The sequence below is a fragment of the Gymnoscopelus microlampas genome (assembly GCF_963454915.1).
Source record: "Gymnoscopelus microlampas genome assembly, chromosome: 10".
Taxonomy (NCBI): domain Eukaryota; kingdom Metazoa; phylum Chordata; class Actinopteri; order Myctophiformes; family Myctophidae; genus Gymnoscopelus; species Gymnoscopelus microlampas.
In genome coordinates, this window is record NC_139947.1 from 22,144,660 (window position 1) to 22,168,765 (window position 24,106).

Below are 24,106 nucleotides of genomic sequence, written 5' to 3' on the forward strand. Positions count from 1 at the left end.
CCTCAACATTAAAAAAAAAACTACATCAACAGGATTAGGCTGCTAGCCGGTGCTACAGTACACGCAGTCGCCCTGCGTTAGCGAAAGGGATGCTTATGTAAAAAAAAAACTCCCAATGGTCGCCTCTCTCTCTCTTTCCCTTTTTTGTGTGTGTGCGTCTGGGTGAGAAGAACAGAGAGGGACGGTGGAAGGGAGGGGGGGGGGGGGGGGGGGGGAGAGAAAGGAGGGATTAGAGAGGATGGGTAGAGGCCGAGGCCCATGTCTGGGTAATTGGGGATGACAGGCCTCGGACTGTGTATCAGCCTCCTGAACAACAGAACCTCTGAGAGGTCGGGGTGGGTGGGTGGGATGAGGGGTGGAGAGGGAAAGCAAGGGGCTTAGTGGCTCCAACTGAATGCTGAGCAAACACTGCAATATTTTTGGATGGGTAGAGTGTGAGGCAGTGCTGAAAAATAACTTAGTACGGAAGACGGAAATGTGCGCGTGTGTGTGTGTGTGTGTGTGTGTGTGTGTGTGTGTGTGTGTGTGTGTGTGTGTGTGTGTGTGAGAGAGGTTGTATGTGAGTGTAGCGGTAAGGCTGAAGTTACACGCTAGCGGGTTGGTAACCTAGTACGTGACTAAGTGAACAACGGCATCGTTTACTTCTCTGGGTTTCATCAGCATGCCATCCTAGTCTCTGGGAGTGTGAGTGAGTGAGTATGTGTGTGCGTGTGTGTGTGTGTGTGTGTGTGTGTGTGTGTGTGTGCGTGCGTGCGTGCGTGCGCGCGTGTTCGCGTGCGTGTGCGTGTTCGCGTGCGTGTGTGTATGCGCTACTTGTCTCTGGGTGTCTTCTCCGCACGGCAGAAATACACAGCCCCTGCAGAATACAAACCACATAACAGCGACACACAACTTTCCACCTGCCTGGCGAAACGTAAATCGCTGCGAACTTTGGACGCCCTCCACTTCTCGTGGCCGTAACGTTATACCCGGGGCAGAGAGAGGACCCCAGGTTAAATTTTGTTGAGTCGGAAAGGGCCTTATTCTAGAGTGTTTTATTTACAAGAATGTCAGTATACTATCCGTCATCATTTGGCACATAAAGTAACAATGTGCAGAGTCTGCGAGAATGATAATTTACTACTTAGCACAAATTGGACAGATTATTCTATGTACATTTATAGAAAAGAAAGCATGTCTACTGCTGTGCACTTCAGTGCTACTGAGGTGTTAGCTGGGCCAGGCAGGGAGGCTGTGTGAGAGCGAAGAGTCTTGTGCCTGCTAGAGTGTGTGTGTGTGTGTGTGTGTGTGTGTGTGTGTGTGTGTGTGTGTGTGTGCGTGTGTGTGTGTGTGTGTGTGTGTGTGTGTGTGTGTGTGTGTGTGTGTGTGTGTGTGCGCGCACCACTGTGTTTGACTGAACTGTGCTGCAGAGGCGGTGAGGCACACTGTAATGCTCAACTTATGCTTCGTCGTACGACAGTGTTGCGAGTCGAAAATAGCCCATCTACAAGCTCACTGCGCGTTAAACATGCAACGCGCTGTGAGCTTGCAGATCGGCTATTTTCTGCGCGCAACACCATCGTACAAAAAAATATAAATCGGACTTAATGCGGCTCCGGAGAGGGGGGAAGAGAAGTGAAGAGAGGGAGAGAATACGAAGAGGGAGCGAGGGATTGAGAGAGAGAGAGAGAGACGCTCTAGTCACGCACGCAATGCTGGCTGGAATCAGGTCAGTCCAGGCACACATGAGGCCCCCCTTGCAAATAGAACGAGCACTAACTATGCTATACTATTCACCACCTCACAGCCATTCAGCCATTCCCATTCACTTGTTTTTTTTTTTGCTCGGCACACACCAGCACTTTAACAATATTAATAATATTGAGGATGACGACGGCATTGTCATCCTCTGACGCACATCTTGGACACATCTGTCAGTTTGTATGCTTCCTCTCTTGTTATTAATTCAAACGTGAGTGCGTGCGTGTGAAAGAACAAAGTGCTACACAAGCGGAAAATGCTCCGACTATTCGGTGTACTCCATTTTAAGCTAGAGAGAGGGGTTGTCGTCCATGCTCGATCAGACATACCGAGTAGACTTGCTCAGAGTAAGTTGAGGTAACGCTACACTTTTACGTGTGAAGCTAAAAGCAGATGACACCTTACTCTTACACACACCTATATGTACACACACAGACAACCCCAAACAAACCCTGTGTTTGAAAGTGGATCCCAGGGCCTTTGGGCCCTCTGAGCCGCCACCTCTTGACTCCTGGACACGCTAATTGCCGTGCGGCCGGTCTCAGGTCTCCTGACAAGAATGTGACATGTTGAACGGTAACCCTCTGGCTCTCAGGTCCTGTCCGCCGCCTTAATTAAAAGAGCCTTCAGGAACTGACCTCTCCCCTTGTACCTCTGTCTCACTCCCTGGCGGACAGTTGACCCCCACACCGCCGTCTCACCTTACAGTAAACCTTACCCGCCGGCTGGCGGGCTGGCTGGCAACCAGAGAGCGGAATGGCTCCGCTAGGCTAAAGCTATTCTAAGCTAGGCTAAAGGCTAGAGTTTGGACAGAAGGACTGGAGGTCTGAGGGAAAAAAAGATGCTTCCTGTTAAGGTCAAAAAGGACTACAGACTGCTAATTTTGCAACCCACAGCCCAAAGCTGCAGGCCACATCGCTACACCTGTGTGCTGGTAATGGCGGCACCACCGCAGGCAATTTCACTCATTTTTGTCCAATCTACCTCTCCACCTGGACACAGCTCGCATACCCATTCAGCCCTGGCAAAAATGGCTTAGCTAGCCCAGCGATATTGCGTAATGATTACGGGAGCGTTTTTTTGCTGAGAAAACTTCACATTTCCTGCCCGAGTCCCCGCGGGGCTTGAGGGAGACAGACATGTGGACAAACACAAAGACAGACAGACAGACACTACTTCCTGGAGTTTGCCTGTGTTGCAGAAAACCAGAGCCAGCCGTGGCAGCATGCTTTAGCCCAGAGCCCACCAGTGTGTGTGGTTGCACACCACTATTTTGTGCACTTCCTGTATTCTGCATAGCCTACATATTTGTGTGTGTGTGTGTGTGTGTGTGTGTGTGTGTGTGTGTGTGTGTGTGTGTGTGTGTGTGTGTGTGTGTGTGTGTGTGTGTGTGTGTGTGTGTGTGTGTGTGTGTGTGCGTGCGTGCGTGCGTGTGTGTGTATATATACTTGTGATAGCCAGATGTCCCCACAAATATAGTAGAATATACTGTAAACAAAATGGCTGTTTTAGGTTAGGCTTACAATTAAGAAAAGATTTCCGGTTGTGGTTAGGATTAGGATTATCAGGCATTGTAGTTATGCCCAAATAATACGCACTTGCATGACTTTGTCACGCACCAAAAATATGCACCACAACGCTCACAGCAGCATCGCAGTGAGTTTGTAGATCAGCTGTTTTTGGTGCACAACAAATTTGTTAAAATAGCATTCATAAAATTTCCGTCCTAAAATATTGACGTCCTCACAAGTATATTAATACAAACGTGTGTGTGTGTGTGTGTGTGTGTGTGTGTGTGTGTGTGTGTGTGTGTGTGTGTGTGTGTGTGTGTGTGTGTGTGTGTGTGTGCGCGCACACTCTCCCCTGCAGCCAAGCCCAGCCCACCAGCCAGGAAGCAGTCGTCCCATTCTGATTTAGCCCAGGAAGGCTAGATTTGCTTAGCAACCACATTAGCGCTCCAATCACAGCGGCATTTGGGATAATGTAGGGCCAAGCGTGTGCATGCGGAGGCGGTGCATTAAACACACACACACACACACACACACACACACACACACACACACACACACACACACACACACACACACACACACACACACACACACACACACACACACACACACACACAGTCTACTGCCTTCCTTCTAATGCTTCATCTCTCTCCAAGCATGAGAAGAAAGAGAGAGAGAGAGAGAGAGAGAGAGAGAGAGAGAGAGAGAGACACACACACACACACACACACACACACACACACACACACACACACACACACACACACACACACACACACACACACACACACACACACACACACATTTTTTCACAGCAGACTGCCTTTTTCTTAATGCTTGAGTTCCCTCCTGGTTCAGACTCTACTTTGAGAGAGAGAGAGAGAGAGAGAGAGAGAGAGAGAGAGAGAGAGAGAGAGAGAGAGAGAGAGAGAGAGAGAGAGAGAGATGGACAGAGAGACATAGAGAGAGTAGACGGGAGTTTGTCACAGAGGAGTGCCACTGTCTGGCACCTTGGCACACACACTAAAGTAAATCCATTATCGCCCCCTGTCCCTCCCCTCCCCTCCACCGGCTCCCTCCATCAGCCACAGAGGTGTCCGACTGTCCGCGTCACCCCGTCAAACTAATAGACTGAAATAGACATTTCTGTGGAAGCTGGCTGCTCGTAGTTGCCCAGTGGACCCACCACACACACACGCGCGCGCGTGCTCACCGCACACACCCCCCCAACACACACACAAACCCTTCTCTGTATCTGTGCAAAGTCAGAGCTCTGCGATATTTCTAAAATTAACTGCAGGTCATTGCAGTTAATTAATAAGCACAAAAAAAGCTGATCTACACGCACACAATGTGTCAAATTTGCAACGCACTGTGAGCTTGTAGATTTGCTATTTTTACAATGTTGTAAAATGTAAGTAAATGTTTGAAATGTTGAGATATTTATCTTCTTTAGTTTTTTACTTTAAATTCTGCGGCTATACTGAAGGGACCTCAAGGTGAAAGTGGAACTATGTATGTATGTCCCTATAAGGAACGAACAATCCCCATCCTAGAGATACAGCAGATAACCTTCACCTACATTCTATCTTCAAGGCCCTGAAGGGCCCGGGCCCTAAAGTTGGAAGTTGTTGTGTGTGATCTAAAGACTCTCGGTCGTGCCTGCCACGTTATCGACTGCAAAACAAACATTTATCTCGCCCGCGTTGATTGCATTTTACTAGCGCAGACGGGCCGCTGAGGTCTCAAAGACGAGGTTCAGAGTTCAATGGCACTACGGTATGCAGGTGCATACGTGGAGCACAAATTAACCCAGCGCGTTGTGCATAACTGTCACGCTATCTATCTATTTATAACCATAAGTCAGAGGCGTGATCAGTGTGATTTCAAAACACAGCGTGCACAGAATGGCGTTCATCACCATAGAGCTCGGCGCACAGCGCGAAAACCTTTGCGATCATGAAGGACATCGTGAACGCGGTGGCGGCTGCATGTGATCGGTAGACGGCGCAAAAGGGGAACGAGAGGCCAGCAACCACATGGGGGCCCTTTCCAGTGCAAACGGAAAACTTCCTTTCACCGTTTCCAACCCTCCCTCCCCTTTTCACCAGGTTTTATTTGTGGCCGTCGACTCTGGCAGCTCCAGTGCTGCAGACCGGCACGCAGGCAGGCAGACCAGGCACCCCTGGCCAGGATACCGATGTTTGTTTTGTTTTGGGGGAGCTGTTTTTTTTTTTTTTTTTTTTTTTTGCCTGCTAGGACTATCTTTGTGAGAGGAGGCACAAAGAGGGCTTTTTGGTTCAGGCAGGGTGCTGGGCAGCCTCAAACGAGACCGGGTGGCCAGCACATGCTGGCGCTTTCCACCCAGGCCTCCGGACATTTTGTTCCAAATGAGTTGAACTCTGCTGCTGGGGGAGCGACAGAGAGAGAGAGAGTAAGGGAGAAATAGAGCGCGAGAGAGAGAGAGAGAGATAGGGTAAGGGAGAAAGAGAGTGAGAGAGGGTATGGGAGAAAAAGAGTGAAAGAGAGGGAGAGAGATAGAGGGTAAGGGAGAAAGAGTGCGGGTGGGGCGTGAGTTTGGGGGGGGGGGGGTGCAGAGACTGCACTCTCAAGCCAAATCACGTGGCTATCAGCAGTGAAGTATCAACAGAGAGATGGACTGGATGGGGGGCGGGGGGGGGGGGGGGGGGCAGGTGGAACAATGTTTGGAAGCGAAAGAGGAAGACAAAGAGAACATGCGCTGCAGCTTTTGTCCGGTCATTGACATAGTAGAAATATGAAAACAATGCAAAGAGAAAAAATAATGAAATCGAGTGGGTTTATGCCGGTAATCAAGGAAACGAGGAAGCAGCCGGTTGCAGCGTGAAACCTCAGCAAAGTCAAAACGAGAACACCCACACACACACACCCACCCTGGCCTCAAGGGTGGGGTGCTGGGGTTGTGGTGTCTTGTCACAACCAATAGAGTAGTCTCACAGTTTCACAGCGAGACTTGACAGACTAGAGTGGGGCTTGACACTGCCTTTTACTGAGGTTATTTTAATAATTTCTTCTGCACTGCAATTTTATTTGTATTTGTTCTTATCTTTGTGTCCTTTTGTGTGTTTATTTTGCACTCTCTAAATTGTTCTGTGTCTTAATGTGTTAATGCTTAATGTTTTATGTCAAGCATTTGAATTGCCTTGTTGTTTAGCCATGAACTAGCACACACACTATTTCCACCCTCTCACTGATCAACCAGTAGTAGTTTGACCAAATAGTGTCATCATGTTGAGGGTACCCAAGAGTAAAGTGTGTGTGTGTGTGTGTGTGTGTGTGTGTGTGTGTGTGTGTGTGTGTGTGTGTGTGTGTGTGTGTGTGTGTGTGTGTGTGTGTGTGTGTGTGTGTGTGTGTGTGTGTGTGTGCGTGTGTGCGTGAGTGCGTGCGTGCGTGCGTGCGTGCGTGCGTGCGTGCGTGCGTGCGTGCGTGTGTTTGTGTGTATGTGCGTGCGCGTGTGTGCATGCATGTCTAAGCATGCATGTGTGCATTCCTCCCCTTTAAAAAAAAGGGGGAAAAGTGCACATCCGCGCACCTCTGGCTGTTGTCCACGGGCGATCACCCCACTCATGTCACATGACAAGGGACACACAGGCAAGCTTGTGTTTGGGAGGGGGGGGTGGGGGGTTGGTGGGCCTTCTATCGGCGTAAACTCTGGCATCAGCAACCGCTCTGACCCCAGCGCTGAACTGCGAGCCTGAAAACATTTACCAACTCAACCTTCGCAAAACACTCATTTGAGCTTGAAACAAGTGGATGCCTCCCCCCCACACACACACACAAATCCTGAATAAACAAATCCTAAATAGACTAAATTAAATGAACAACAACAAGGACAGCCAAACTTAAACGTGACTGTTACGAAGCCAAGTAACTTGGGAGCGAGGAAAGGAAAGCAGATGTGCAAATGATCAGACGGGGGGGTGTTTTCGCCCCTCCTTGGTCGCTCTCTGCCTGGGCGGAGAGAGAGAGAGAGAGAGAAAGCTAATGGACACATTAGCTGCTGGGTTCTCCCACCGCGGCGATTAGGTACCAGTGAGGTCATCTCTTCACTTCTGGTCTCATCCACATCAGGGATCTATCATTTCATTACTGCTCGGAGGAGGAGGGGAAGGGCAGGTTATCCATCTATCCATCCAGTCATCCATCCCTCAATCCATCCATCTCTCTGATTCCCTGCCGCTGCTAGCCCCCCCTTTCAAAGAATGTCAGCACAAAGCCGACCCAAGGCGGCTTAAGATGTGAACGCTGCACTGTAAAATCCCCAGTGTTCATTTATCTCAGAGAGTGTACAAATGTAACCAAATGGACCCGTACGCGCTCTGAGTTAAGTGTAGGCAATAGAAGAGCAAAGGGCAAAAGCTAGCTATCTCTTAAAGCTTTTATAAATATTCAATGTAAACAGGCCTATTATATAGTGTGCTTAAAGAAGGCCTCTGCCTGGAGTGATGTCTTTCATTTATCCCAGCCCATTGTGTAACATTACTTCTTCTTCTCTGTGACATGCTGTTTAACTGGTAAAACCAGATACAGACAGTTTGGGATTAGGTTTGGCTTCGAAAGTATTGATTCTAAACTAGGAGGATGATACCATCTTCTTTAAGCACCTGGTGGATTTAGAACATGTTAGTGATAAGCTATCATTCTCATTGTGGGGCCAGCTGTTTAAGAGCGTGTCTCAAACGTGTGCCATGCCATCTGCAGCAGTTTCATCTGTACACATGTTCCAAAACTACGTTTTTAACAATGCCTTTTGTTTAAAGCCAAGTCCAGTTTGAACACAGAGGAAATTAGTAGAGTGTCTTTTCTTATTTGGTTGATGAGGATGTCTGGTGTGCCACTGATATGCAAGCGGGTCTGCATTCTGTCATGGAATTGCACCCATGCAGGTACGTGCATGTGTGCATGTGTGCATGTGTGCATGTGCGTGCGCGTGCGTGTGTGTGTGTGTGTGTGTGTGTGTGTGTGTGTGTGTGTGTGTGCGTGTGTGTGTGTGTGTGTGTGTGTGTGTGAGAAAGAGAGACAGATAGCGTGAGTACATATGTGCGTATGTGTGTCTACTGGACCTGAGATGTATTGATTGCTGCAGGAAGTGGAATCTGATGTTTCACAGCGCTTCCTGACTTGGATGGCTTCGCCACCGACAGGGAACGCGGCACCAGACGGCAGGGGGGGGGGGGGGGGGGTATGGGGGGGATTTGAAGGAGAATTAAAGAGCGCAAGAAAATGTGAGGAGAGTGAGAGAAAGGCAGCAAAGAGAAATGCAAGAAAGAGGAGAGGAAAAAGGGAGACAGAGACATAACACCTCTCCTTCTGTCCTTGGGCCAAGACTAAACACAGACTCCTGTCTCGTATTCTTTTCTTTTTTTACTTAGAAAAATAACTCTCCAGCACTGTGGAAAATCCAACATGTACAAAAAAAAAACCTCAAGCCCTCCTTTGCTTCTTGCTGTGTCTCTCTCCCTCTCCCCCCCCTCTCTCTCTCGTCTCAAACTGCAGTGCACTAAGGTAACATTCCTGACGCAAAATGCTATGATATTGGATTTCCTGTTGTAGAATAAACACACAGACCGGAGAAGGAAAAGGCAAGGGGTGGGGGGGGTGGTAGAATCCCCTCCTCTCTGTTGACGGTCCAACAAAGGGGTCAGTCAGTGGCGTAGGGGGGGCTGCCTGCTGGCTGCAAGGCCTGTCTGCACGCCGCCGGCATGAGAAGTGCACGGCGTCTTGCAATAAGGCCAGTTGGGGGAAAGGTGCACGCGTCTGCCGCTTGAACCTTACATTTTATGTGCACGTCGTATGCGTGCGTTATACGCGCAATTCGCGCATGCACATTTTTTTGGCTTGATCCTTTCTGCAGAGCCGTGCAGACAGCCAGCGGTCATGCCCGGAGAGTGGATGAGACTGGCGGATGGGGAGGGGAGGGGAGGGGAGGAAGGGAAGAGGCAGGCGAGAGGGGAGGAGGGACGGAGGGATGGGGGAGAGAGAGGAGGGCTGGGGGCTCACTGCATCACTGCCTGCTTCCTTTCAGCCTATGGATGGACCTGGATGGCCCAGAGGGCAAGGTTCAGCCGCAGCCCTGACCTGTGTGTGTGTGTGTGTGTGTGTGTGTGTGTGTGTGTGTGTGTGTGTGTGTGTGTGTGTGTGTGTGTGTGTGTGTGTGTGTGTGTGTGTGTGTGTGTGTGTGTGTGTGTGTGTGTGTGTGTGTGTGTGTGTGTGTGTGTGTGTGTGCGCGTGCACACAAACATGCGTGCGTGTGTGTTGAGATAATTAAACAGGGCAGACAGATGAGCCCGGCGAGAAGGGTAGAGGTCACATGGGATAAGTCGACCCGTCCCTCACGCACATACACACACGCAGATGCACACACGCAGATGCACACACACAAGCACACACACACGACTGACAGGAGACGTATATAAATGGCAGCGAGCTTTATATAAACAGATGTCCTACTGCTGGAGATAGCCTTGGCAGCCCCCCTTCGAAGGCCATGGCTTAGGGAGGAAGGGGGCTGCTGATGGTTTCGAAAATAATGTCTTTGTTCTCGGGGGCAGCTTTGTGTAGGTAGGAGGCAGTTACTCTACACATTACCTTGTCTCAGAGATCTACAATTACATTAATTATAAGCCAGGGGCTTCAAGAGTACTACTATTGTCTGCTCTGTGGGAGACAAGCGTGTGTGTGCGTGTGTGCGTGTGTGCGTGTGTGCATGCGTGCGTGCGTGTGTGCGTGCGTGCATGCGCGTGCGTGCGTACGTGCGTGTGTGTGTAAATAGCATGAGAGGAAGTCTCTGTAGGTCCAGGCACGATGTGGTTTAACGACGGGAGACACTGCGTGCGTCATGTGTATTTGTGCATGTGGGAGACAAGCGTGTGTGTGTGTGTGTGTGTGTGTGTGTGTGTGTGTGTGTGTGTGTGTGTGTGTGTGTGTGTGTGTGTGTGTGTGTGTGTGTGTGTGTGTGTGTGTGTGTGTGTGTGTGTGAGAGTGTGCGTGTGTGTGTGTGTGTGTGTGTGTGTGTGTGTGTGTGTGTGTGTGTGTGTGTGTATCTGTGTTACAATGAGAGATTATGTGAGTGGGATGAGATGGGGGAGGGGGCATGAGTCGTGAAATCAATGGGTTTCACTAGAGCTCGGGGGAGGGAAGGAAGGTTTGTGAGGAGAGGAGGAATGAAAAATAAAAAATACAAAAAAAAACGATAGAGAGAGAGAGAGAGAGGGGGAGAGAGAGAGAGAGAGACCACGGCTGGTGGCGGCGGCGGGTTCCTTAAAACCTGAGAAGCGAGCGTTCGGAGCCAGGACGAGGGATCCCCTTTCAACACATTGTTTTATTTAGTATCTGCATGGCCAGTTCATTTGCCAGAGTGGGTCCGGGATGGGATTAATTGAACAGATCAATGACTTGGGAGGGCAGGAATGGCTGGCAAGCCCGGAGGAAGGATGTTAATGACATTATAAGCCATTGTTTCCAACACTTCATTCCTGAGGGGTAAACCGATGCCTGCAGGGGCCCTACCCTAACTCTCTGTACCCCACACACTATACACACACGCACAACATACACACGCACACCTCCCACACTTCCTGAAAGAGCTGAAGCCAAGGTGTGGCTGCTCGCTGAGGTTGTTTCTCTTTCTGTCCCATTCGCAGACGCCCTGACTGTCTAAATGAAACCCACGTCACACTACAGCCTGCGGTGCAACGCTCAACTGGCTATACATCCCCCCAGTTACAGCAGCCTTTTCAAAATCTGCATTTCAGCATTTGGCTCCCAATTCAGACTGCGTACCATCCTCATCCAAGACCCAGAGTGTCACACAATAGTTTGCATGAAAGACGAAGTGATGCAGACGGTAAAAAAGACTGCATAAGAATCCAAATCAAACATCCTCGCCTCGGCAGGTCAGCTTACAGTGCCGATCTAGATGCATCATCATACACCCCCGCCTATAAATCACGGTTGTGATAATCGACGGAAAAAAGGGCCAGTCAAAGTTCAGGACAACTGCTTTGTTGGATCAATAGGGCAATTGAGTCCACCTTCTGCCAGATTAATCCAGTTTAAGATTAACCCAAGGAGCTGTTGTGCCATAACAAAGAGCCTGTACAGACGCCGCCAGTGACTCCAGTAAAAGAGGAGACTAAACAAACGTGAAAGTTCACAGACATGTAGAGATCAGCCAGGAAAATTGTACCCGTTTCCACACGGGCCCAAAATACACACGACATGATACATGTTTCATTTATCTGCTAAAAGCCTGCATCAGCATCCACAGTGGACACATTGCTTGCATGATAAGGTACATCCTGTACACTTCCAAGCATTCCAAATAGATTTCAGATACAAGTTGAGGCCAGGTTAACTACTTAAAGGGAACATTTTGCCTTTTTTCCAACGTCATCTCAATAATTGGGTCCTCACTAATGCTCCCTCTGAGACTGTCATTTCTGTCACACTCTGTGTCTCAGGGGTGGACTGTGAGTGTGGATGGTTTGTATGAATGTGCCTAGTACTGCCTACCAATAACATCATCTGTGTGAACTTAAAATAAGATGTGCTGTTTTTGAAAATCTTTTTTGCTTATAATGTCACGCCCAGATTCCAGGCCAGGTCAGCATATGTGTCGATGAAATGAAATTTGTCCCTGAGCAAGACTCTTAACCCCTAATTGCTCACAGGTTCTCATTGGAAACAAGACCGCAAGGACTTTCATGAACGACCTGTTAAAAGGAATTATCCTTATCCTTATCCAGAATAGGGAGAACGTCAGGGTGAAAGTGGCTAACATACACTGTATTCCGGAACACTCACAATAATTATTGTGCAAATTCACCAGCACCTCTATTGGACAGATTAATCAGTTGTAGGATTCAGAGGATTGAGAGAAAAAAAAGGACAGATAATGTGCTCCATCTCTGCCTGACCCCTTTGTTTGGCCACGCTGGAGAGCAGTAGCGATGAAGCTACCACAAAGGACGAGCAAACAGAGGCAAGACAGAGCATGGAGGAGGGGGGGACAAACAATGAGCCGCCGTCCATGACTCAGGCGCTTTGGGAGAACTGATGACCCAACCGGCGGGGCTGAGGAGGGGGATGGGTGGCTTTGTCAACTCACTCCATCCCAGCTGATACCTGCCACAAAGGGGACCACAATGGCTAGCCAGCGGATCTCACCACGGGGGGAGCACACACGCCACCCTTCCCCCATCAAAACAATACCTTCAAGAGCTACTGAGAGCTGCCCTTCGATCTGGCTAAAACTAAGCTAGCATGACACACACCCCTAACACCACAACAAAACACACCTCAAGCCTTTTCAGTATACTTTCAATGGATGCCTTTGGGATATAGGCTATATGTAGGACGAGTGTAGCCAAATATTTGCAGTTTGAACCAATACCAATGTATTCAACCACACTGGTTTTCATCGTGGATGGACCACATAATATCCAATAGACATCTAGTATTCAATTAAATGTAAATAATAAAATATATGCACTGGTTCTTTCCAATCCATATCACGCAGTCCTCCACTTTCAGAAGTCCAACATAGAGCAGCTAATATTCCTTGGCAGCTTTTTCTTCTAGTGTAATCGTGCAAGTTCAATCAGAAATACGATTAGCTTCGGATTATTGTTAGCTTGGAAATTATCTGTCCCTCCATTCTCATTCCCATACCTGGCTAAAGGATGGGAGTTCCCTCCTAAACTTAGAGAAGATTAAAGCTGCAATTCGTACATCATTTTAGTGAATAAAATGCCAGGTGGTAGGACATTAAAGTTAGTCAACTTTTTAAGTTTGCCATAAGACAATCAACCCCTTTGTGGATTGGATCATTAACAGTCTGGACTTGGGAAATGGTTTTCACTACAACAAAACAGGGAAGGGAAATTCTGGGTCACATTCAGCCTGCTTGAAAGCTGCATGCAGCATTGCACAGACAGACCCTGCCTTTGCACACCTGACAAGTGTGTATAGGCCTACTATGCATGTGTGTCGTGCTTCCGTGCAGGCATGTGCGTGCATACATTTTGTGCATGTGACAATCCGTCTGCCTGTTCATTATGCGCAACACTCAGAAGACATGGCGGGGGTGGTGTGTGTGTATTGGGGGGGGAGGGGGTCACGAGCCCCCATCACCGTGGGAGACAGACAGATGGGGTTGGAAATCAGTAGGCAGTGAGCTCATGGTAATCTCCACCTCCAGCTGATCCAGGCATAAGAACAAGCACACACGCACACACACAGCTCACATCATCGCACATACTATACTCCAGCCCACGCACAATCACGCGCCAAATGAGGCAGAGAAGGACACTGGTGTTGAAATGCTACTTCTGTGTCTCGCATGGGTGTTTTGGCTAGCAGAACGTTAGATGATTACATGCGTCTGTATCTCCCGTGCAGCCTTGAACGGTGGAAACATATTCCCTGAAATGGGACATGTGAAGTTCAAATGAATTTGGACAACAGTGAGTCTCTAAGTTGGTGTGTGTCTGAATGCCTTCATCACAGACAGCCCATCTGCCTCGTGGGAGCTGGGCTGTGACGACATGCGATTGGCTGACTGCGCTGAAATAAGGATGAGGTCGACATGGGTCAATCCTTTTTTTTGAGAGGGGGGAAGGCCTGTGATAGACTGTGCAGGGGGGGGGTCTAAAGGCTGACATCCATGTTACACAAAGAGAGGTCCTCGGCTGACACAGCACAAACTCATCCCCCCAAATTCCCCCTCCCCCTCCCAGCTCCAGCCTCTACAAAGCCCCCCTACACTCTGTCTCCCTCTGACAGTCAAATCAGACATCTACAGCCTTTTAAACTCTCTAGTCTCTCACATCAGCGACTGTAATTAATTCACGCCTTTCGCAGTCGACCCTCTAAATGAGAGCAATTATCATATTATAACCAGTTTCCAAACTACAGTGGTATCTAGTGTGACTTAACCACTTGAACCATATGTACTTTGCTGTACGACGAATAGCGAAATTAGCCAACCTACCGGTTCACAACGCATCACGATGCGAAAATATTCCCCTACAATGACATGCCCAAAATAGGGACTCCAGGTTGAAATTGTTACAAAACCCTGATGTCTTCATGTGCTTCAATTTGGACCGATTAAACACAATTTCATGTTTGTCTAGCTTGCACTTGGTACATGAACAATGGGCCCATTCACAGTCAGGGCTTAAGGTAAGCGCTTCCATTGTGATTTGTGTGTTCATATCTGTGTAAGAGGTTGTCACTGGTACAGTGACAACCAGAGCGAGAACCACAGACGTGTTAGCACTCAAACATCACAGGCGCCAAACACTGTTGTCCGTCTATATGGACACAACACTTCTGTACACAACAGGCTGCCGTCTCTTTTACAGGCCTACAGCGCTGCGGTAATGAGTCAAAACAAACAGATACCACAGCTAAGAGGTGTGATACAGTGTAAGCACTCCTTGATTTGACTACGATGTTTATCACTCACGCGATCCCCACGCCTAACACTGAGCAGTTCTTCGGGAACCCACGCTATGTGAACATAAGCTACGTTACCATGGACACGTTCAGTTCACTTTCATGCCGGCACGTAGCCAAATTGCTAATCACTGAACATGGAAGTGCAAATTTCATCTGATATAGGCCCCTGCACACCTGCCCGATTGATTCCCTGGTATGAAAGCCGCAGGGCGGGTAGTTGAGGCGAAAAGTTGGGTCGTGTGTAGTTAAAGGCAATAGTTGAGGTTGCAGTGCCATGTGCACTGATGAATATTTCAAGGCCCAGCTCATTAAATAAACACAGAGGTCTTCACCGCCTACGGTAATCTACCATCAATAATGAATGCCCACAAAAAAAATGGACACATTGTAGTTCACAAGCAAGCGGTCTGCCAGTCCTCAGATTGCAGCATCGTCTGACAGAACTAAAGGGTTTCCTTCACCCAACACCTGGACGGTCAGGTCAACGGGTTCTTCCGTGTAACATCACAACAGCACCAATCATATGTGCTTCAGGTTCCTCAGAGGGACAAAAATAGACACTGTCTGTGAGAGTTGAGCTGTGAGTTTCATGCTTAAATTAAGGGATGAACCATGCTAGAGGAAGGAAGTCTACAGAACAGGAGAAAATACTTCTACACTCCTGAAACACGGTTTCTGTGAGCCTTGCGTGCAGATCCTGGCACTACTTTCCCAGGCAACTTTGCGTGCATGGGTGCATACAATAACGGCAGCCTGGGCTTCCTCTTGGGAACACTCTTTTTTTCCGTTTCAGTCAGAGGATAGCCCAAGACTCCTTCATGCTTGCTTGACCCTCGTTCCTTCCTCCTCAGAAAGCCAGAGTGCAGCCGGCCTGTCCTCCTCTCACCCAGGCCGGTATATTAATGCACCGCTCGACCCCCTCTGCCTGTGCTCTTCATAAAGCACCTCACTGCCGACCCTTCCATTTGTCATGCGGAGGCAGTCCTGACACGATGTAGAAGGGGTTGTGGGCCAGGAAGCACAGCAGAACGGGGGGAAGGCAGACAATGGCATGCACTGGGGGCTAGATTTTTTTTCTTTTTCTGCCTTACACGTTCACTTGGTTCGAACACAACAAGATTAGATGGTAATGATGCTGTTGGTGTTTTTTGTTTTTGTTTGGGGGGGGGGGGGGGGGGGGCTGGGGGGCAATTTGTTTTTTTTTATGTTCGAGGTTGGTGTGCAGAACACAACTAGGAGAGCTTCGAAATGAAAGGCGGGAGACTACTGTAAGGGACTAGGCAGTCAAATTGCCCGCAAACAAAGCTTTCAAAAATTCATGCGAACTTTGTCAATATGTTGCCGCTTTGATATTTCATATCAAAACAGACGATGCAACCTGAATTGAAGTCAATTACTCTTGGGCAAGAAATGAAAATTAACAAGGCTCTGTGAAGAACAACAGCTAACCTACATCGCTTTTTAGATCTTCTCGCTCCTTGTGCGCAATCAGGCAGTCGTAGAGAAATCCCCTTTTGTTAGACAAACCTTTACAGGCGGCAAATTAACTAGCTGCTGGCAGAAGGATATGAAAAGAACTGGCATATTTAATTTATTCTCTGCAGCTGCCTCTATCGTGCTCTTTTGAAGAATTCTTCCAGACAACACAACAAACCTTGTCACCTGTGATTCGTTGCCATTCTCTCTTATCCTGAGCATAGCCATGATGTGCGTTGTTCTTTGTGGGGAAAGACAACGGAGATGTGCGTGTTAACTACGCGCCTGAACCCAGTGCATGGACTTTTCATCTCCCAATGCAGCAGTTCCTCAAAGTTTTCCAAAGAGGAGCCTCGGAGCAAATCTGAGCCGAGTGACGCGGTTCACCCGCTGTGTTTCAGAGGGGGAGAAAAGAACAAAATAAATGTGGGTTTTCGGGTTGGTTTAGCAGCAAACAGGAAAGAAAAGGAGGGTGGTGGGCTTTCACAAAGCAGCAGCATATGTGGGAAATAATTAGTGGAACTCTCAACACACAAACTTAACTGCTAATTAAAAAAAACCTTCTTAATTGACTTTCATTTGCATACCATTCAAGCCACAAAGCAATTACCCAGTCCAAATCGTTAAAGGCTGGCTTTCTTTGTCCTTATCTCCGTTGCAGAAGCTCTTTTTTTATCGGTAGTATCTCTGGGTCTCACAAACAAAGAATGGAATGCCAAATGTAACAGAATTAATTAGCATCAATTCACAAATATATTCTGTGACACAATATGAATGATTTCAAATCCCACTGAAGGGCAGCAGAATCTGCTGGAGGAATGTGTTCAGATGTCACTTTGGTTCAGCGGAGCTTGAAAAGCAACGGAGTTTCCCGTCACACTTGACTTAAGAGCACTCAACTGTCAATATAGCATTGATCTCTCTGGCCCTCAGCTATGGTCAATGTCATCATGGGCTGACTGTACTCCGTGAAAGATCTCGTCTGGCAGGGTGACTAAGATGGAACAGGGCTTGGAACAGAGCTCATTAGACGCACCTAATCAAATCGGTGGCTTCCTCCTTTTCAGAGCATGCCAGACAAAATAATAATTCTCCTAGTCAGCGGACAGACACAGCCTTACTTGCGGAGGCAACTGTCATTAAGATCACTTCGCAAAAACAGCCAACACAACAGTTCTGAAAGTTGAGGTCCATGAGATCCCATGTGTTTGCTGTGACATGCAGCTCAGTAGCGGAAAGTCGCAAATGTTGCATTTTCACTCCAGTAAGGCTAAAAGAAAATGCAGCTATTCTCTTAGTGCCCATTGATATGCAGAGCTACCAGCTGTTGTCCTGCCTACTGTGTGGACATGGCTAGCTGTCAGAGGGCTTAGCCACGGTTGTGCCTTGCATATGAAACAGGACATAGGCCTATATTCCCTGAGGGAGTACACTTCCTCTACCCCTCTGACACCCCCCATCCCCCCACACCCCACTCAAACAAGCAGCCCCTTCAGCTGGAAGCCAGATATCCCAGGCTGCAATGGGGGACTTTTGGGGGTGGAAGGATGGAGGGGAGGGGGGGGTGTTTCTCTGGAAGTAAAACGGGAAGTTTCAGCCCTTGCACATTCTGGATGGGAGCCACATGTTGGAGCAGCAATGCTTTTGAAAACAGCGAGGCCCCAAACCCACTGGCAAAGGGCTGACTTGCAGACAGGGCTTCACAAGCCCAGGAGAGTTTCTGTCTCCCCTTGCACTTTTCCCTCCATTTCAATGGTCTAATGGTCCAGTGCTGTAGCTCCAACCAGCCTTACGTTCAGGCATTTTAAAGCTTAACCACAGCATTAATAATGGCAACAGCCTGCAGCAAGACTCAATCTCAGCAGCATAGCGATATAGGAGGTAGCCTATATAATAGGCTTGATTGACAAATAAACACTTCTGTTCTTAGCCCCCGATTTTTTAAAGTGTCTAACTTATGATTCATGTGCACAGTGAAACCCTCTATATTTGTTTAACTCTGATCTTCCTGTCCTGAGGAGTGATGGCGAGGGAGCACGAGGTAAGTTTTTTTTATAGTGCACATGTGTAGGGACATGTTTCACTCAAGCTTGTTCTTCTTGGAGACAGTTGTGTAAAGCCATACTTGTCTCCATGTCTTGAGAGGGAGTGGCGGACGTGTGGTATGCAGCCCACCCTGAGTCCCAGACTATAAAGCCTGATTTATACTTCATTATATGATGCAGAGGCGTACCGAAAATAGTCGATCTACAAGTTTGTGCTGCAACGCGCTGTGACCGCTGCGACTGTGATGCACTGTGAGCTTGTAGATCTGCTATTTTCGGCCTCTCGTATTCACCTGCAAAACACCAGACTAGTGTGGGGACCACCACGGCTCGCTCCCAACAATAAAACATTATGATAAAACCAGAGAGTTTTCAAAAACACTTGACATTTATTTGGCCTTGGTAAGGTCAGAAAAAGTGGAAACAGTCGACACTGACTCACTTGGTGAAAAAAGAAAAGCATGACTCAAGTTTCCCCCCATTCACTCTTTCATATCTCGACCGAACACATGGATTGTATATAAATCACATCATCTTGAGGGCAAAATAAAAGTTAGCGACGTACTTAATCTGCAGACACAATCCTTATCTAAACATCCTGATGCGGAAAGCCACTGATTATGTTTGCCTCCCACATGTGCACCAGCCAGAAACCAGAAGACTTGCGGCCAACACTGGCACGGGTGAACTTCCAGTAGTGCTCCACACCCAGCTCATAAACTTTGAACCCATTCAATAGTCCAGTGCACTTGCTCATTGTTGTTTGTGCACATGCATGCATGGCTCACACTCACACTCACACTCACACTCACACTCACACTCACACTCACACTCACACTCTCACACACACACACACACACACACACACACACACACACACACGTGTGTGTGTGTGTGTGTGTGTGTGTGTGTGTGTGTGTGTGTGTGTGTGTGTGTGTGTGTGTGTATCCTAAGATAAGGTGTCAAGAATGCACTTTTATTTGCAAATTACAGTTTCTTTCTTCGGGAAGAACATTTCATTTTTTTTGTGTGCAATTGGTCCATGATAGGTGCATGTGTGTGCATGTGCATGACAGTCAAAAGGAACCTCATTGCAAAGCGACTTCTAGACAGGAACAGTACCAACGACATCGCTTCCTGTGTCTGCCTGCCTGCGAGACTGCTCCGTCCCATCACTTCCGTAACGCCACCATTAACATTCGCAAAGCTGCCCGCTTCCCTGCATCATCAACATGCAAAGATGACACTTTTGTCATGAGCCGTAAAAACACAGCCACTGCGACGCAGTCTGGCACTTTGGCTCACTTCCTCGAGGAAACATTTTCAAAGTACCTCCGCCATGCCGAAATGTGCTGACAAAGGGGAGCTCTGTTGCCATAAGTTTAGCAATATTCCTCATAATCCCGACTCCGCAAATATTCCCTCATTAGCATTGCTTAAACTGGGCCACTCAAAAGGAGAGGGGATGACTAGAATTAAGTTGGGGGGGGGGGGGGGGGGGGGCACTGAAACGAGCATTCATATTAACAATCGGCAATCACTCAGTTGCCCCGTGAACCCTTATAAAAATAGAAGGGGGCCTTTTAAAAGTGGGGGTCCTCCACCATGAGGTGCGCCCACTCGAGTTTCAAAGCGGATGAGTGCCAAGGCCAGCCATTCACAGCACATGGCAGGACTTTGGCAGTCCTCAAGAGTTACTCCTTCTTTTCAGAAAACGCCACTGAATGTAAAGAGGAAACCCCAGTGGATGACTGGGAGGAAGCTGTTTGTAAACACTTCCACCCAAAAGTCTGCTACCCTCAGCCCGTTTCCCCCATGCAGATTGGGGTAAACAGTAGGCAATCAGGGGGAAGGGTATGTATGTATGTATGTATGGATGAGCGTGTGCGTGTGCATGTGTGTGGGTGGCTGGATGGGGTAGGTGAATGAGGTGGGGGGGGGGGTTTGCTGAATACCCCCCTTTGTTGGGATCATATTATGTTTCCACCACAATACTCCTAAACCTGCTCCATCAACTCCATTCATGTGTAACAGTTCATGCAAATGGCCATGCTGGTCTTTCATTTGCGGAGGGCGGTGTGTGGGGTGGGATGGTAGGTAGGTGGGGGCTCTTTTATGGGTCTCATTTGGGAGGGCACCCACCAGAGCACGGACCCTTAATCCCCACTCATATAGGCTCACAATCAGAGTACTGTCTACCGCCAACCCCCTACCTCCATGTAAGTCAGGGTTATGTGCCCCCTCCATACTCTTTAAGCTGATCAGTCCCCCCCTCCCATGATCGCATGCAAGGCAAGACACCTTAACCTCTACGAACCCCCCACCCCCTTCCTTTAACCACTTTCAACCTCAAATATACTGTATTTTTTACTGCGAAAAGAGCCAGATCTACGACATCAACAAAATATAGCTTTGGTGTTAATTCCTCTTTCTGATAGCAGTGATGAAAACCTGCGGGTGTCACGACTAGATGAGACTCCTCCATAAAACTCCATACTCAAATTGTTCTCAAGTTCTCACTTTGGTTACAAAAAAAGGCCCAGAATAAGAAAAACAACCAAAGGAATTTGTAACCATTTTTTTCTCTCCAGCACTGCACAGTAGTACTGATTGAACCCACACTGAAGCCACAAACATGCAGACAGACAAACATTAGGTTTAGCCATGTGGGCGTGTGTACTATAATGACCCTCTCAAGGCAGGCAGACACTTCAAATTGGCATATCTCATGATCCTAATAAAAACTAATAATAACAACATGAATCCAACTCGCCCCCCACGGGAAGACAATGCGAGGTAAGTAGCGCGTTATTACGCACGGTCCACGGATGATGACACCGCTCATTAATAATAACACACTCACTTCCTAGAGCTAGTAGTGGATGCGTCTTCAGTCTCTCCTCCACACACAGACACAGACACAGACACACACACCACACACACACACACACACACACACACACACACACACACACACACACACACACACACACACAGCTCCATTATTCCATTATGAAGGCTAACTGACAATTCAAATTGAAAACAATGGCCAGACGGTCTGTCCGCTTACACTTTTAAATGCATATGTGTGTGTGTGTGTGTGTGTGTGTGTGTGTGTGTGTGTGTGTGTGTGTGTGTGTGTGTGTGTGTGTGTGTGTGTGTGTGTGTGTGTGTGTGTGTGCGCACGCGCGCGTATGTGTGTGTGTGTGTGTGTGTGTGTGTGGTGTGTGTGTGTGTGTGTGTGTGTGTGTGTGTGTGTGTGTGTGTGGTGGTGTGAGAGAGGGAGAGCGAGAGAGAGAGACAGACAGAGTAGAGAGAGAGGAGGAAGTGCATGTACTCCACACCGGACACTGCGTGGTGTGTGTGTGTGTGTGTGTGTGTGTGTGTGTGTGTGTGTGTGTGTGTGTGTGTGTGTGTGGTGTGTGTGTGTGTGTGTGTGGGGGGGGGGGGGGGGGGGGGGGGGTCTTGGGAACCGTGCCCTCTCGAAAACCCATTCCCATTATCCCCCGTCTCTACCTGAATTGTATGGCTACGGTCCTAATTGTTGTTTAACACTTATTACTGGGCCATTTTGTTGGCCAAATGAGATTGTATTTACAGTAGACGCCAATAAAATCGAGCTGTTCACACAACCTGTGGAGGTGCTTCGTGGGTAAATAATGGGTTTTATTGCCACCAGAGGCGTTTTGTTGTCACTGGTGGGATAATTAGTAACAATATGTGAACGGACACCAAATCGTGGGCGACTTCAGGCCACACAGGCGATCTCTGTTTAAATGGACAAGTGTTAACACCCCTGGGTGTCAGTGCACTTCAGATGACTTTTTAGATAAAAGACAAAAGTTTTGTCAGTGGATTGCATTATATCCTCAGTGCTGAAAGTATCCATTTGTAACTCTGGGTTACATTTGCACACACACAGAGTAAAATTAAACTTGTAGGAGTGAAAACACAGTTTTTCCTTTCTTTTCAAAAATCCCATGAAGACTCACCCTGGATGCTTTCCTCTTGTATTTGTTGGCGAAGTCGAACTTCTCCTTGATCTCGTCCAGGAGCTGCTCCAGGCGCGCCTTCTCCTCTTTGCCCGTGTAATCCTGCCCCAGGAGGACGTAGGCCCTCCAGTTGGCCGAGTCGAAGCCCCAGTGGCAAGTCCTGTTCTCCAGCGCCTTGTGGCTGTGCACCACGAACTTGTGCGTCGGGTACATGAGTCTGCAGTCCAGGCACTGCACGCACGCCGCGTTGGGGCTGCTGTACAACTCAGGCACGAACAGCCCCTTGCACTTGCCGAAGCACTCGTGGTACACCTTGAAGCTCTTGTCCGTCAGCTCCAACTCCAGGGCGGAGGCTCCGCCGCCACCGCCGGCGGAGAACTCCTTCTTGCAGTGCGGCGGGTAGGCTCCCCCGTAGATCAGGGCGTTGCACAGGCGCTCCGAGTCCGTCTTGGTGATGAGCCCGCAGGACGGCGCCGAGAACGGCAGGATCCCCATGACTTTGAGGATCTCCAGCTGGTCCGCCGTGCAGCGCGAGCAGTAGATGTGCAGGTCGTCGCACACCGAGTTGATCTGCTGCAGCGAGAAGTCCCGCAGCACCGTGTTGAGGATCTGCGGCAGGCACAGGCGCTTCTCCCCGCCGACCACGAAGCACGAGATGGTCTCGGCCTCGAGCACCGTCTCGCAGCGCTCCGTGGAGCGGTCCGACGGGATGAAGAGCGGGCCGGGCATCACCGGCGGCGCGGGCCCCTGCATGGGGGGCAGATGTAGCACGGGCTCGGGGGGCTCCTTGCCGTCCTTTTTGAACAGGAGGTCATGTTGCCACCGGGCAGAGAACGCCGCCGGCCCGCCCAGGGAGCTCATAGAGCTGAGGTGAAACTGCTTGAGAGTTTGTTGCAGTCCCGGGTGAGGTTGGAAGCTCTGGCGAGTTATAGCCTCCATGTTTCTCCCGCAACTTTGGACGCGAAAATTCCTCGTCTCGTCGTCGGCCGGGGTTCAGAAGAAGTGTCTAATAAGCGAGCGTCCGAATGATGGCCCCGTTCCTTGTAAATCCAAGGTCTCCCGGTATTAAGCAATAACGTCGCGAAGCGCTTCATCAAACATCCAATAAAAAGTCCCAGACACACAGACAGTGACCCGTCCACTAGAATGGAGACACCGGACAGTGTTTCCCTGCTGCTGCTGCGGACCCCCGTCTGTCCATATCTCAACGCGTCCTCTCCAAACTCCCCAACAAGAAAAAAAAAAGGGAAAGTTGCGCTTCGAAATCCAGAAAGAAAAGTAGCCGCGGACGAAGCGGAATCTTTATCCGTGCGCGTGTTTCGTATAAAATTCAATAAAATCCTTCTCCGAGTCTCCCTTCGCTGTCGAATACTGCAGTACAGCCGACCGTCTGCCCCCGCAGCTCACTCTGCCTGTATGGAGATGAGTATTAGTCTCTCTCTCTCTCTCTCTCTCTCTCTCTCTCTCTCTCTCTCTCTCTCTCTCTCTCTCTCTCCTCTCTCTCTCTCGTAGGACTCTCTGCCTGTCTCTCCCTCCTTCTCTCCCTCTCTCTGTCTCTGTCTATCTTTCTCTATGCCTCTCTCTCCCTCTCTATGCCCCCTCCCCTCTCTCTCTCTCTCTCTCTCTCTCTCTCTCTCTCTCTCTCTCTCTCTCTCTCTCTCTCTCTCTCTCTCTCTCTCTCTCTCTCTCTCTCTCTCTCTCTCTCTCTCTCTCTCTCTCTCTCTCTCTCTCTCTCTCTCTCTCTCTCTCTCTCTCTCTCTCTCTCTCTCTCTCTCTCTCTGTGTTTGTGTGTGTCTGGCTCAGTCATTGAATCCCAGCCAAGAATGTGACTGACTCC

General features: G+C 48.8%; 1 protein-coding gene across 1 annotated transcript in view; it reads right to left on the reverse strand.

Moving 5' to 3' along the window:
- skia (v-ski avian sarcoma viral oncogene homolog a) overlaps positions 1-23,770 on the reverse strand; it is a 74,631-nt gene extending 50,861 nt beyond the window's left edge. The window contains exon 1 of the mRNA XM_084070311.1: positions 22,270-23,770. Within this exon, the coding sequence (XP_083926437.1) occupies positions 22,270-23,208 (939 nt within the window). The 5' untranslated portion in view covers positions 23,209-23,770. The remainder of the gene's footprint in view (positions 1-22,269) is intronic.
- Between the last annotated feature and the right edge of the window lie 336 nt (positions 23,771-24,106).